The sequence below is a fragment of the Phycodurus eques genome, chromosome 1, assembly GCF_024500275.1.
Source record: "Phycodurus eques isolate BA_2022a chromosome 1, UOR_Pequ_1.1, whole genome shotgun sequence".
Classification (NCBI taxonomy): domain Eukaryota; kingdom Metazoa; phylum Chordata; class Actinopteri; order Syngnathiformes; family Syngnathidae; genus Phycodurus; species Phycodurus eques.
The window spans coordinates 39713839-39729385 of record NC_084525.1 but is presented as its reverse complement, the minus strand read 5'-3'; the positions used below and the strand labels follow the sequence as shown (position 1 = coordinate 39729385).

General features: G+C 41.7%; 1 protein-coding gene across 2 annotated transcripts; it reads right to left on the bottom strand.

Annotated features, from left to right (window-relative positions):
• Positions 1–5798: 5798 nt before the first annotated feature.
• On the bottom strand, positions 5799–14698 carry LOC133410323 (male-specific lethal 3 homolog). 2 transcript variants are annotated; one of them, XM_061691346.1, is made up of 14 exons: positions 14448–14698; positions 12021–12103; positions 11843–11938; positions 11644–11735; positions 11460–11557; positions 11160–11288; positions 10627–10790; positions 10313–10471; positions 10012–10238; positions 9827–9916; positions 9378–9487; positions 9132–9231; positions 8927–9011; positions 5799–6016 (listed from the first exon to the last, which is right to left on the bottom strand). In XM_061691346.1, exons 1-14 carry the CDS (start codon positions 14544–14546, stop codon positions 5917–5919), a joined length of 1632 nt encoding a protein of 543 aa, XP_061547330.1. In that variant the 5' UTR covers positions 14547–14698; the 3' UTR covers positions 5799–5916. The 2 variants fall into 2 exon arrangements, with proteins under 2 accessions (XP_061547330.1, XP_061547320.1); XM_061691336.1 differs by having other exon boundaries at positions 12908–14541.
• Positions 14699–15547: the final 849 nt, after the last annotated feature.

Here is a 15547-nt window from a genome sequence, read left to right as displayed (position 1 = left end):
TTAGTCAAAAGAAGTTTACAACAAAATCACAAAGCATCAATTTCATATATAATGTCATATGTATATTTATTGTTTCTCTTTTTACATATTGGTTGCTCCGATTATTTTTTTTTTTAACTACCGTATTTTTACGACCATAAGGCGCACTTAAAAGTCTTAAATTTTCTCCAAAATGGACAGGGTGCATTATAATCCGGCGTGCCTTATGTGTGCACCGAGTTCCAACATCTATGAATGTTGTTTCCTGATGAGCGCTCCGCTTGACTTTTTAATTTTTTTTATTTTTAGCATTTCCTGCCGACACACTGCTTACACAGAAGAAAAGCGGACATGGCTGAGGACAGGGGAAGGGTACGTGAAGTAGGACGCTAAAGCCACGCCCCCAGTAGGCATATAGCGCCGGGGTGTTTTTTTTTTTTTTTTATAACCGCTTGATTGACTGGGAGCATTTCCAGGGTGTGCATTGTGCAAAACAACATCGGTTTGGCTAAGGACCCCCGAAAATGGCACCTCCGAAGAGACACACTTACGAAGCACAGTCTAAAATGCAAGCTATCAGTTATGCGGCGGAACATGGGAATGGAGCAGCCGTGAGAGAATTCAAGATCAACGAATCCATGGTTCGCAAGTGGAGGAAGCAGGAAAACGAGCTTCGCCCAGTCAAGAAGACGAAGCTGAGCGGGAAAAAAAGAAAAAGAAAACGCGGAAACAAGGCGAGGTGGCCGGAGTTGGAAGACCAACTCGAGCAATAGATTAATGAGCAAAGAACAGCCGGGAGAAGCAGCTCTACAGTCACCATTCGACTGAGTGCAATAACTCGCAGCTTGCCATCATTCCGGGAGGCTCGATGAACTGCTGGACATTAGTGTAAACAGGGCGTTCAAAGTGAAGTGAGCGGCGTGGGAGCCATGGATGACAGATGGCGAACACATCTTAACTAAGACTAGGAGGCAGCGTCGGGCGAGTTACGCCACAATTTGTGAATGGATTGTGGATGCTTGGGCTAACGTGTCTGCTTGCACTGTTGTTCGAGCTTTCGTAAAAGCTGGCATCATTTATGGGGAGCCGCACGGTAAAGAGACTGACTCGAACCTGGCGTGTTTGATTGAGAACTTGCCTAGCTGTTCATTTCGGATACAGAAGATGAGGACTTTGATGGATTTGTGGATGAGGATTGATCAACAAATAACGGGAGTACATTGTTAAATACTTCAATAAAGTACAACCGAACTCAGTTTTGCTCCCGCTGCCTTTTTAAAAACATTGTTTTAGCGGGCATGCATGCTACCGTATGTTTTAAGCTAGCGTATGTTTTACCATGCCTGCGCCCAATCATACAGTGCGCCTTATGTACGTGTTAAATACAGAAATAGACTCAATAACTGAGACTGCGCCTTTTAATACGGTGCACCCTATGGTCGTGAAAAGTTTCTATTGCTGCTGTGACAGTCTAATTTATCTATCCATTCCTCAACATTGTTTTTATGCAAAGTTAAAATATTTTTGTTGCATTAAAAATTTAAGGGGGCCACAAAAATCAAAACATTAACAATTTCTCAGCAAATTATTAAAAAATCTGCAAAGGATTCAAGCAAACAATGCAAATTCATAGATTTATTTTGCGCTGTAGGGGAAATCAAGTCTGCACCTGAAGACACACAGCGACTGACCTGATATTCTTTTTTTGTATGGAAGCCCATATTTTATCATTATTCCACAGCTGGCTAATCTACCTATATTGTAAGTACCAATACTCAAGAGCTGGTTGTGATCCTAAAGAATGTTTAACACACACGCACAAAATGCATACTGAGGTATCAGCCAGTGAATGTGGTCAGATGTTTGCTTTTTGAAGAAATTATTAAACATAATACAGAAGACTATAGTTCCTCTTCTACTGTAGTTCCAGTCTCATAACACTGCATGTGCACAGGCATGTCTCTACTTGTATTCTAAGTTAAGTTTCTATTGTAAATGATCCTGAATTAGTTTTACGTGGTTTCCAGATAATGTGTCCTTCTTGGTGAAGTAACAGAAGGGATCCCAAAGCGCCAGCGAATGCAGTGTCATACTCACTCATCATTTCCTAGAAAAGAGGTTTCCCTCCATTCGGTGACTCTGTTTCGCTGTTCATAGGGCACCTTGATGGAAAACTTCCGGAACTCAAAACATTTACAGACACTGGAATCGTTTACAGGGGTGAGATCCAAGCCAACTGACGTCGTGTCAGTGCCGAAGCCAAAAGACGTCCAAGAAGAGCCAGAGGAGGTCGAAGGGCTAGCACATGGTCTCTCCTCTTCCAATCTATTTTCCAGTTCCACTGTATGAAACTGAATATAGGATGAACAGGATGAAGGTAGGAACCAGCATGGATACATCAGGGAAGTGAAAAAGTGGATGGTTCAAATGAATGAAGAGCGCAGTTGAGAGCAGTCTCTGGGCTCTTGTTAGGATCTACTTTGAACAAGGACTGAGGAGGCAAGGAAGAACCATCCAGACAAAGAAAGGGAGGGCCGTCGGAGTGTGGGTGCTACAGACAATACAGGCATAATCAGGAGGAAGGCGGAAGCACCAGCACTTAGGTCTCACAAAAGCCTCTACAATTGAATCATGTGGTAAACGATAGAGATGGTTTGTGGTGAGAAATCGATTGGCGATGCATCCAGCGGCTTAGGCTGGCGGCTTCTGCGGCTACATGATAGCAGCAGGTAAGAGAGTGTCGTCTTGGGTTGCAGTGATAAGCGGTTCATTACAAGTATCTGATCCACTCCGGATCACATTGGGGCTTACGCGATAGCCCATGAAGAGCCAGAAATGAGGTAGAAGAGGTTTGCAGTAAGGAAGAGTTCTGCTGACTGAAAAGAACTCAGAAAGACAATGAGACCTTGCCACCAAGAAAGTGGGTAGCTGGAGTACGTAAAAGTAAAGTAAAAAATGGGAAGCATATATACAAACCGTTGTGACTCCTGCACCATCCACCTGATTTGGATGTAAATCCCCATAAAATAGAGCTGACAGGTACAGTTAAAGCCCATCTCGTTCATTTCATTTTAAATCCAATGTGTTTAGAGCCAGAAAGATGAGAATTGTGTCAATGTCCCAATATTCATAGGCCTGACTATATGAGTTATAAACCAGACCTGGGCCTTCAGTGGGGACTTACAGTGCCTTGAAAACGTATTCATACCCCTTGAACTTTTTCACATTTTGCCACCATACAACCACAAAATGTACGTTTTTTTTTTTTTTTTTTTTTTTTAAATGAAGTTTTATGTACTGTAATAGACCAACAGAAAGTAGCTCATTAATTGTAAAGTGAAACGCAAATGATACATAGTTTTAAGAATTTTAGGCAAAAAAAAAAATCTGAAACCTGTTGTATTTGTATTCAGCCCCCTCTGCGTTAATACTTTTTACAGCCACCTTTCACTGCAATTTCAGCTGCAAGTCCTGTAACAGCTTTGCACATCTAGACACTGAAATGTTTGCCTATTCTTCTTTGAAAAATAGCTCAGGTTTAGCCAGATTGGATGGAGAGTGTCTGCGAACAGCAGTTTTCAATGCTCAATTGGATTTAGGTCTGGACTTTGACTGGGCCATTCTAACACATGAATATTCTTTGACCTAACCATTACATTGTGTCTCTGTCTTTATGCTTAGTGTCAGTCTTGCCAACGCTTTTTTTTTTAACACACACAACTCACAGTTAGGGTTTCATGCAAACATAGTGCAACATAAATGTAAGACAACTCTTAATTAAGGCACATATACAACCAACTACGGGTAACATAAACACACTTGAATGATAATGAGTAAGGTCCTTATATCATGGCGAAAATTCTTGCTGTGAGCCGAAGATTAGTGAGGCTGCCAAGCACTCAAATCAAAAGTACACAAGAGCCATTGACAGTTTGTTGAGAGTGCATGGGGAGTTACTAAAACTTGTGTCCTCCAAAAACATGGACCTATTGAACACCATTAATAGTGTTAATAGCCGCGTATGGTGGCCTGGACAAGCAGCAAGACGGGAGACTCACAAGGGATCCTTCAACAAAGCTGAGTGAACTGCCTTATACTGCAAAGTGAGTAGGCCTAATAATTTGCGCATTTTGAATGACATGCAGGACAAACATGGTATAACATTATCATTATACATTAACATTTTGAGTTTGATGATTTTGTGGAAAAAATGCACAAAAGTATTTCTTGCACTTAATGTTGGTTTGGTGTTCAACTTTGTGCCACCTTGGTCATTTTTACTTGTTTAAGAGTGGATATTTTACACATGCATTTGAACATGAAATGTATTAAGGTGCTTTGATAGACATTGTTTTTTAAAAATATATATATATTTTGACCATATTTAAAATGGCATTTTTATCATACATCTGGTTAGGAAGAGTGTGGTCTTACATGACCCCAATTCCGGTCCTGCTTTTTTATTATTTATTTTCAACAGTGGTTTCCTCCTTGGTCATCTCCCATGAAGTCCACTTTGGATCAAAGGACAACGACAAATGCTGCGATGCGACACTGAAGTACCTTGACATTGGAGTCCATCTTTAACTTCTTTGGAGGTTGTTCTTGACTCTTTTGTTACCACTCGTATTATCCATCTTTTCAATTTGTCATCAATTTTCCTCCTGCGGCCATGTTCTGGGAGGTTGGCTACAGTCCCGTGGATCTTAAATTTCTAAATAATATGTGCAACTGTAGACACAGGAACATCACGCTCCTTGGAGATGGTCTTGCAGCCTTTACCTTTCAATGTGCTTGTCTATAATTTTCTTTCTAATCTCCTGAGACAACTCTCTCCTTCGCTTCCTCTGGTCCATGTTTAGGTCTGGTCCATGTCACCAAACAGCACAGTGATTGTCTCCCTTTATCAGGCCAATCGATTACAAGTTTGAAGACACCTGCGATGCTAATTGATTATTTTCTTTTCGAGGGATGTCATTTTTGCCCAGGCCTGTTTCATGAGTTTGTTTTTGAAAAATAATTATGTTTAACCACAATTCAAAAGAAATGTCTCGTTTTCATTGGTTAATTTTCTGTGAATTTGTATTACTTTTGTCAGTCCATTTTCAACACCGCTTATCCTGGTTAAGGTCACGGGACGCTGGTGCCTATCCTAGCTGACTTCGGGCGAAAGGCGGACTACACCCTGAACTGGTCGCCAGTCAGTCGCAGGGCACATATAGACAACCATTCGCACTCACATTCACACAGTCACTGAGTGGGAACTGAACCCACGCTGCCTGCAGCAAAGTCAGGCGAGTGTACCACTACACCATCAGTGTACTTTTGTCAGTTTCAAGTTAATTCAGTGACCATTGTATTTTTATTTCATTCAGAGAGGGGTACCAACTATTTTGTCCATGTGTGTATGGTTTCCCTCGGAGGCCAATTATGACTGTGAATCCATATAAATGTATTATCTCCTCATATTATTACATATCCACAAATTGATGGATATTATTACATATACAGATCAAATTGATGGATAATTAGTTTGGAAAACAGAAGCCATTTAAACTATTGTTCAACTATTATTTCATTTATTCATAAAAGGGGCATTGATAACAAAAAAGGCTGCAATATCTCAATGTTATTAAAAGGGAAGGTAATTTTCGTATTTTAGTAAAAAAAAAAAAAACATGGAGCGAACATCCATTTTGGTTTCGCGAAGCCACATAAAATGATGTTGCGGGCTGGATCTTGCCCCCAGGCCTCGAGTTTGACACTTGCGATGATGGATTTTGAGAGGACTTAACAGGCAAGACAATTGAGAACAGTGCTTTTAGAGGGGGTAACTCCATATGTTTTATTTCTCTTAGTACAAATCCAAAGTCATGCTGATAAGTTATGTTAGTGTGAAGTCAAGAAAAAGAGGGGAAAAAAGAGCATCCGCCCCTTTCAGTAAACAGGCCTTGGTTGCTTCATGTTATTGTGAGCCTCGGTTGCTGACACATAAGCAGACTCAGGAAAGAAATCCTCCTGGAACTCGGCCAGAAACCTACATGAAGGCATAGAAGAAACGGTGAGGCATTTGAGGATGTTCAATATGTACCGTTGTCAGATGACATACAGCAGATGCATGCAAAGTCCTATTTCATTTTGCCTCATTCCTCAGTAATGTTAGGCCCAATGCCCTCCTATTGAGGTACACTTGGGGGATACAAATCCTCCTTTACGGCCATACGAACAGAACATGACCGAGCAGCAGTAAGCATGAACCCACCCTTCCCCAACCCCTCTCCCTCCCATCTAATCAGTAGCAGGGAAAACTAATCCGGAATCTTCTTAGTATCCGCTACTCGGCCAAATCCTCTAAATCTTGCCATCTCATCTTAGCTCCACCGGTCCTCCTAATCTCAATGCAAACAAATTATACTGCAGAAAGTTTTGATGACAACTGACAAACAAGGCAACCAAATGGCAAGGAGAGCATATGCGAGCAAGCCCTCACTCTCGTTTTGGGGAACTACAGAAAGATTTAAGGTCTCCCTTTCCTGTGAAAATCATAGCCATGTTAGAGGAGTATCCTTAATGCAAGACTTTTGTTTTGATGACAAAATTTTAATCTTCCCCACTTACCATTGGCCACAAAGGGGGGGGGGAAAAAAAGTTCTACTGGTATTTCTTTTGCCTGAATTGAAAAATGCTGAATTAATTCATTGTACAAGCTTCTATTAATGTGAATAACATTTAGCCAAACATTATAAGCACTGCATCAGTCATTTTCAAGGTCTCTGCAAAAAATGTAAACTATTCTATGGATCTAATCAGGAGGACCCACTCATTCCTCTAAAAAGCATTAAGGAATGGATTCATTTGACAGACACAATCTCATCATGAGAATGCTACATTTGAACCCTCTATCCTGAAAATGAGGAGGTGCATGCTGGTGTGATACTTTGATGTTGTGCATTACTATCTCCACCAACTGTTCAAAGATGTCATTTGTTGCCGAGTTGGGGACCGGAGGCAGCTTTGACTCTGTAGGACAGATAGATACTTCTTGTGCTCAACTCGTGGTTTGCATCAGATTCTACTCCACAGCACATCATGGTGGCAGCAGGCAGTACTGTGTGGGTTTGATTAGAGACTGAGAGAACCAAATCCCTTCGGTTTGGGAGCGGCTCAACTGAAGATCGCTTGGGAGGATTTAAAGATTAGACTCCCTGCGCTTGTGTAACACCCACTCATCTCCCTCCCGCTAACACATGCTCTGTCCCTCCCTACAATCCACTCATGCTCTCATTTTCTTATACACCTCCTTGACTTTTGTTATTTTTTTCCTTGACTTGTTAATTCTGCTGATTTTTATGCATTTATGCATGTTCTGATTGGGACCTTGTGAGAATTTTCCAAGTTCAAACTGGTTACAACCAAGCGTCTCCTACACTCCATCCATTTTCTGAGCCGCTTCTCCTCACTAGGGTCGCGGGCGTGCTGGAGCCTATCCCAGCTATCATCGGGCAGGAGGCGGGGTACACCCTGAACTTGTTGCTAGCCAATCGCAGGGCACATACAAACAAACAAACAACCATTCGCACTCACAGTCACACCTACGGGCAATTTAGAGTCTCCAATTCATGCATGTTTTTGGGATGTGGGAGAAAACCGGAGTGCCCGGAGAAAACCCACACAGGCACGGGGAGAACATGCAAACTACACACAGGCGGGGCCGGGGATTGAACCCCGGTCCTCCCAACTGTGAGGCAGACGCTCTAACCAGTCGTCTATGCCGCCTCTCCTACACTCAAATGTAAAAATTCCAGGTTATTGAAGCTTTTTTCCTAGATTTTTTACAATGTGCAGTAACTTTTCAGTGTATTGTAAAAGCTCTCAGGCACATCTGACCCAATGACTGCAGTCTGATATCCTGTCACAATAATGACTATATCGACGTTCCAGAAATAAAATGGAGATGAGTTTTTTTTTGGACTCGATAAATTCTCATTGTAGCGGCTACTAGCGGCTAGGGTTGTACGTATTCGTCGCTAGTGGACTCATGGACCGCTGGCGGCCGGGCATTGGCTCTGTGCAATAACCCACAGCCTTGCGCCATGTGCCGCATGTACATCCACACAAAAGGAAAGTTAACTGTTTATTATGTTCGCTAGCACGCAAGCTAAGATAAAGCTTGCTCGACTGTGGGAACGTCGTTTAAAACATCGGCACCTCGGTCGGAGTTGTTTTGTGTGTTCGTCCCCCACATAACACACACACATGGGAAGGTTTAACAGTTTTATTAACCATAACTGCAGTGGCACACAAAATTCAGCCAGTAGTTGACTACAGCGAACATACTTCATTGACAGGTGAGCTCACAGTCCTGTAGCTCGAGGGCAGGCCTTGTTTTTCATGATTTCAGAGCCTTATTTTACACAGTTTTTTATTATTCATTCATATTTTGCAGGCTTTTTAAAAACACTTCTCTGTGTTGTGTCTAATTAACAAGACATTTTTGCCCCCTTTCGTAGGTTAATCACTCTCTATACCTCAGTGCCAAAAGTTTATTGATTAAGTGCAATTTTTTCTGAACAGAGCCCGAATATGTTTTATTTGTATTTTTTATTTATCCAAGATATTTTATTATTCTACATTTCAATACAAATGTTCATTAAATAAAATACAAATAAAGTCAATTGTTCTTAAAAAGGATGTACTTCATTATGGCTCTAATATCATTTCATCAGTGGCATAAAAAAAAACAAAGACAATGACACTATCGTTTATTGTGATAGTTTTTAGGAAAATATATCACCCTAAAAAACTTGCTATTGTGACTGGCCCAAGTGGGGGATCTAACACCTTGCAATCATATTGAGTGAAATCGTGCCATTTGGCTTATGAATCACTTGCATCGGGTTACGTAATAGCAGTATAGTAATTCGGTTTAATTGCATTTACCAGTTACCTGAGAAAGAGCTCAAGATGTTTGACCAAGGCCCTTAGATTCCTTTCAGGGATCTGCATCTTTCCAAGGATCTCGGGGAGCTTAACTGGATAAATAAGGGAAACATGATGCAGAGGTTATGCGAGCACTGCGACAAAAATGTCAGTTAAGAGGCTGCAATAAAATAAATCAAGTGACTGGATGAATACGGAAAATAATAACCAACCAAAAAGTCGCAGAAGGTGCTGCACTCCATATAGGTAGGAGGGTGGTGGAGGCTGGTCATTCAAGGGATAGTTATCAGGGGTCAGCTTCCAACTCAGGACCTGGTGGACAGGATGGTGGGAAATGTCTTATGTGAAATGACACCAAATAGTTGTGGGTTCAATAGTCAAATAATGGGTATACTATTAAATCCAAATATACTGTTCCTTATTTTACACAACACCAAGATTACACATTGGTTTGTCACCTCATTAAGCTCATTATTTCGCCGGCTCTCAAGGCCGTGAAAAGGTCCGCTTCGTTCTTTGCTTGGGGTCAACGGCAACGGGGATGATGAACCACTATGTACTGGAGTTTCTGTATAAAGAGGATAACAGATATTTGTGGAGCTCATCTACAATGGAGCAAGTGATGTGAACAACACATAAGTCAAGTGGCAAGCCCCCCCCCCCCCCCTCAAAGTAGAACTGAGTTTATCCAGGAGTAGCAGCACCAATGTGGCAACAAAAAGTGGTCTTGCGCCACCTATTGGGCCAAACATGTTAGTACAAAAACAAATCAAGTATTTTAAAATACACTCATGCAATCACTTTGTTTTCCAAAATGTGTAGAAGGTTTATAGTTTATGAACAAAAGGAGTAATGTCTCAGTTTATTTTTGTCTTGAGTAAAATATTGCGAGAGGCTGTTCACTTACTTCTGTCAAGGTTGAGGATGAATTTTGACTGCGATGAGCTGTCGATCAAGCGGCGTTTGAGTTGTGGCGATGCTGTGGAACTGCCTCCACCTGGGTCATTCACAACCAAAAGCAATCATTTGAAGAAAAATGCAGAGGAATAGAAGTGATCTCAGATTACTAGACAGCCACTAAAACGTATCTACCGCCACTACTCCCTTCCGTCAGACGTTCTCCGGGCGTATTCCTGGTGGAACGCCTGAGCGACTGGGACTGGTACGAGATACAGTCCATGTCAGGGTGGCGACGGCGCTTTGGAGTGGGAGCGGTGGGCGTAGTGGTGGAAACGTCACTCAGGGCTGGCTGGCTGTCTGTTGACTGAGGCGTGGGAGGGTTGTGACCCGCCGGGCTGGGACTGCGCTCTCGCTGGGTGCTTGAAGGACAGACAAAATGACATGACAGCGACCCCATAGCTCCTCCGTCAGATTCTGAGCCAGTTCCACTTACTTGCTGGGGCACGGGGATCCTTCGTTGACGGCCAACAAAAGCCGGGAAGAGCTGACCTTTTTGAACTGAGCTTGCTCACACGGATAGAGGAGGATCATGGGTAAAGTGAAGTCAAACGTGATCCTCAGGCCATCAACCATTTCCTTACACAACTCCTCACTTTAATTAAAAAAAATAAAATGCGTTAATACTCATCATTGCATTTTAAGGGCCGTAAAGTCAAATGGGAAATAAGCAACCCAAACTTGAACTTAAATATTTCCAGTGCGACAGGTACTACATAAAGTCCTAGTCCCCCCTCTGAGCATGCTTACTTCTTCTCTGGAGGGATTGGCTGCGGGCTGCTGCTGTGTGTCGTACTCTGCTGTTGCTGCCGCCTGTACCGCTCGTTGGCCATGAAAGCCTTGTTGATAGTAAAGTGCTTTACATAGGACTCCAAGATCTGCACAACATTCGTCTGACAAGGAACCATCACCAACTAAAAAGGAAAAAGTGGTTTCAATGGATTTAACATTGTGACCCAACACTTCTGCAACACCAACATGTTATAGGGTCCTTGATATCCAAACCAAAAATGTAATTCTTGTCCAGTAAATATTAAACATGCTAAATGTTTTTCTCATTACAAGATGTCATAAACACTGCAATAAAAGAAAAACATCCGTGTGCTAGACTTTTCCATGTAAAAAGTGAACTAAGAAGTTTGATATGTTATGAGGTGATCACTTTAAATTCATTTTCAAATCAAAATGCAACATATAAATTGGCATTTAATATTACAAAGTGGGACCCTAACATTTTTCCCAAAATAGAAACAACAAGTGACTTGCAGCTTATTTTCAAATACCTTCTTCCTCTTATTGATGTAAAAGCAGTCATCCTCCAATTTCTTCTTGAGGATATCAGGGATAGCAATGTCAACATGTACTATCCTCTCCTCACCTTCCCTCTTGACACTCATATCGGGCTCAACTTTCTGCAACAAAATTTTTTACATTTTTCTAAAAGTGACTAAAACAATGTTCTCTTGGCAACAATCATATGCAGAAATGTTTGTAAGTCAGTGCAACCTAAAGCAATGAAGCTCTAGAATGGGTGCGACCATATTTTAACCTCCAAGCTCTCTCAATCTGGGATGGTTATTCACCATTTTATTGATGTCTTCAGAGAATGTAGTGTCCCCGCTATTCGAAGATTCTGCTTCAGAACCGTCTCCCTCACTGCTGCCAGAAGATGAAATCAAGCCTGTAGACACAATTACAAGAGGGGCTTGCTATGATTGCAGGGAGAGACCGAGTGCAAGCACATGGGAGCAAGGCGAGACTTCTCACACGTGTCATCACTGTCGTCCTCCTTAGGGAGAGTCTTCAGGGAGGGTTTAGTGCCAGAAGGATGTCGCCTCTTGGCCCGTCCCTTTTTCTTCCTACCACCCGGAAACAAGACTTTAAGCATGATCTCAACTACTAATCTAGTTAAGTAGATCAACTTTGGTAGATGTCCTCAAGTGAAGATGGAAGTGCCCAAACTTACATGCGACCAAGAGCTTCACGCGCCAGTTTACGTTGCAATTTGCGGCTTTCCTTTGTATCCTTTAGGACATGATCCTCTGCAGCCCAGCGATCCCAGCTAAACACAAACACACACATTTTTGTGGAAACATAATTAGTTGTGTTGCAACTAAGGCTACAGTGTTCTGTGATATGGTTACCTTCTGCTCCAACCATTAAAGTGAATCAAGTACTTCGGGATTCGCCTTCCATGTTCACCCTTGCCTATCAATATATCAAGGACCTGTAATGTAAAGATGGAATGAATTTAGCCAAACTGTGTTTAGAGAATACGTGACTTCACTCGACATTAAGCATGGGCTTTTGAGCATTTTAAGCTCTCTGCATATACAGTGGCTTGCAAAAGTATTCCTATCCCTTGAACTGTTTTAAATTTTGTCAGGAGTTCATGTGCTATTCCCCACAAAAAGTGACACATAATTGGGAAGTGGAAAGATTCACAATGACATCGCAAGTCTTTTGGGGTATGTCTCTACCAGCTTTGCACATCCTCATGGTAATAATTTCTGGACTTTCACTTGAGCATTCTAAGTCATATGAATAGGCTTTGACCTAAACCATTTAATTTAGCCCTGGTTGTATGTTTAGGGTGATTGTCCGGCTGGAAGTTGACCCTCTGCCCCAGGCTAAAGTTGAGGACTCCAACAGGTTTTCGTCCAAGACCGTTCCGTATTGCATTTGGCTCCAGCCTCCAACTTGGATCAACTTCCCTGTTCCTGTGGAAGAAAATGATGACTCTGCCAGCCCCATGTTTCATAGTGTGGGTGGTGCAGTCAGGGTGTTGTGCAGTGTTTGTTTTCCGCCACACATTGCATCTGGCATTTAGACCAAAACTTCACTTTTGGTCTCATCTGACCAGGGCACATTATTCCACATGTAAGCTGTGTGGCTGTTGGAAAGCTGTAAATGGGACTGTCACTCCTTATGACAATTTTTCAACAATAGCATTCGTCTTACTACTCTTTCATAAGGGCCTAATTTTTTGGAGTGCATGACTAGTAGTTGTCCTGTGGACAGATTCACCCACCTGAGCTGTGGATTTGTGCAGCTTCTCCAGAGTTACCATGGACCTTTTAGATGCTTCTCTGATCAATGCTCTCTTTGGCCGGCCATTCAGTTTAGGTGGACGACCATTTCTTGGTAGCGTTGCAGTTGTGCCGTGCTCTTTCCATTTTCGGATGATTGATTGAACAGTGCTCCGTGAGATGTTCAAAGCTTGGGATATTTTTTTGTACCCTAATCCCGCCCTGAAATTCTCCACAACTTTATCCCTGACCTGTACGGTGTGCTCCTTTGGCTTCATGGGGTCGTTTGTTCACTAACAAACCTCTAAGAAGCAACGTGATTGAATTTTGCCAAAAATGACAGTCTGTCAAAATGTCTGGTTGGAACAGCCACTTCTACCCGAGTATAAATGCAGAAACAATTTTGACAATTGGATAATGGATTCTGGAGAAATTGAGTTTTGAGTGTCAGTAAAAAAATATATATAAATAAAAAAAAAATAATAATAAAACCTTTTGGAGGAACGTTTTTTGTGTGATAAAATCTAGTCAAAAGCCACCTTCAAGATAAAGTTAAGTAGGAAAAGTTCATTATTTCATTTCGTCTTCTGCTTGGAAAACTCCTCCGATTGGCTGACAAGTTAAAAAAAAAAAAAAAACACTTTTCATAAAAAAATAAATAATTCTACCAATCGCTATTACGGGATTCCGAGACGTCGACACGCAAAAATGACTGTGACGTTTCAAGCCTAAAAACTCGACCTAACCAGCGCAAATTGAACATTATTGGCAACCACAGCGTGGGCAGTATAATAGGTCATGCACTTCAGCAATAAAAAAAAACAATTGTGTGTGCATTTGTTCGTTATGTAGGATTTTAGACGCGTTTGTAGTGCTAATTCGATGTTTTGTTTTGTTGTCACGTTGCTACTTACGGGCTTCACAAAACTCGATTCATACTGTCATTAGATTACACACACACGTGGACTATTTACTCATTGTGACTTCTAAAGGCAGTTGGTTACACTGGATTTTATTTCGGGGTATCAAAGTAAAGGGGCTGAATACCTTTGCACGCCACATTTGTCAGATATTTTATTCGTAAAAGAAAATGGAAACCGTATAATTTTCCACTTCACAACTGTGCGCCACTGTGCTGGTCTGTGGCATGAGGAAACCACAATTAAATACATTTACGTTTGAGGCTTGGGTATACTTTTGCAAGCCATTTGTACATTAAAAGCGCAGTAGTTTCAGTTTTTAAAGCGGTTGAGACGTGGTCAGAGTAAAACAAATGTTTCAGTAGAAAATTGGTGGTGAAGGAAAATATGATCTTATGGTATTCATATCTGATAAATACTTCGGGGGGGGGGGGAGATCAGTTAAAAAAAAAAAAAAAAAAAAAAACATCAAGAATCTAGCATGCTAGCTTCCGTTAGAAAACGACTTCCCGCTGGGTTTAGCACAGACCGACTGTCGCCATGTAAGAAAACGCGCTATTTAATCTGATTAAAATTAGGTTAGGAATAATACAACACAATAGGTGCACAAGGTGTCTGTTACCTTTGCGTCATACAAGACTTTAGCCTTGCTTGGGTCGGGTTCGAAGCACAGCACTCGTTCTCCGTTTTGGAATCTAAATTTAATACCCCGCGAATTCATTTGTTCATGGCTCCGTGTGAGAGAGGAGGTATCAATTCGAAATCCAACATATTTATCGACCGACTCTTCTCCAAAGACACTCCCTCCCTCGGTTTTTCTTGACAAAAATTAAAGTACGTGGGGCAGGATGGCGCTGTTGCGAAGTCTTTGGCAATTAGTTCAAAGCTCTTCGTAACTTCCGCCATCACACCCCGGAAATGGTGCAGTTCATAGACTCACAGTAGAGAATAGATCATTGCATACATGCTCGCCCTGGGCTCTGAACAGTACAGTAACGTCACCGCCATATTGGATGGGGCAAAGTGTCGCGAACTTCTGATTGTATTCAGAATCAGAATCATCTTTATTTGCCAAGTATGTCCAAAACACACACAAGGAATTTGTCTCCTGTAGTTGGAGCTGCTCTAGTACGACAACAGACAGCTAATTGACAGAGAACACTTTTGAGACAAAAATACATTGACAAAAAAAGTCACTGAGCAATAAAGGGTTGCTAGTTGTCTGGTAATGCTGGTACAATTATTATTTTTTTTTGTTGACAATTGTGCAAAAAGATCCAGAGCCCTCTAGCACTTAGAGCAGTTTGAATGACTAATATAGGAATAGTCAGGTGAAATTACCATTGTGCAAAAGGCGCCGAGACTTCAAGGAATGTATGCAGTTTAAAGTGACGAGTAGTGCGATAATCTGGGACAATGTTGATTGTGCAAATGTTGCAGATACTCCTCAGTCAGTGTGCAAGTGGTGCAGATGCTACTTTGGGATGAGTGGCCAGAATTGGTCAACAACAGACATGCAAATAGTGCATCGTGGCGAGACTACTACAGTGAGTGCACATGTAATATATAATTGGCCCGACAGAAATGTCACAACAAACTCAAGACAAAAAAAAATGGCAGCATGTTGCAATGGAATTGTAGGTTAGCTGTTTAAGAAGTTGATTGTAAGAGGGAAGAAGCTGTTGGAATGTCTGCTAGTTCTAGTTTGCATTGATCGGTAGC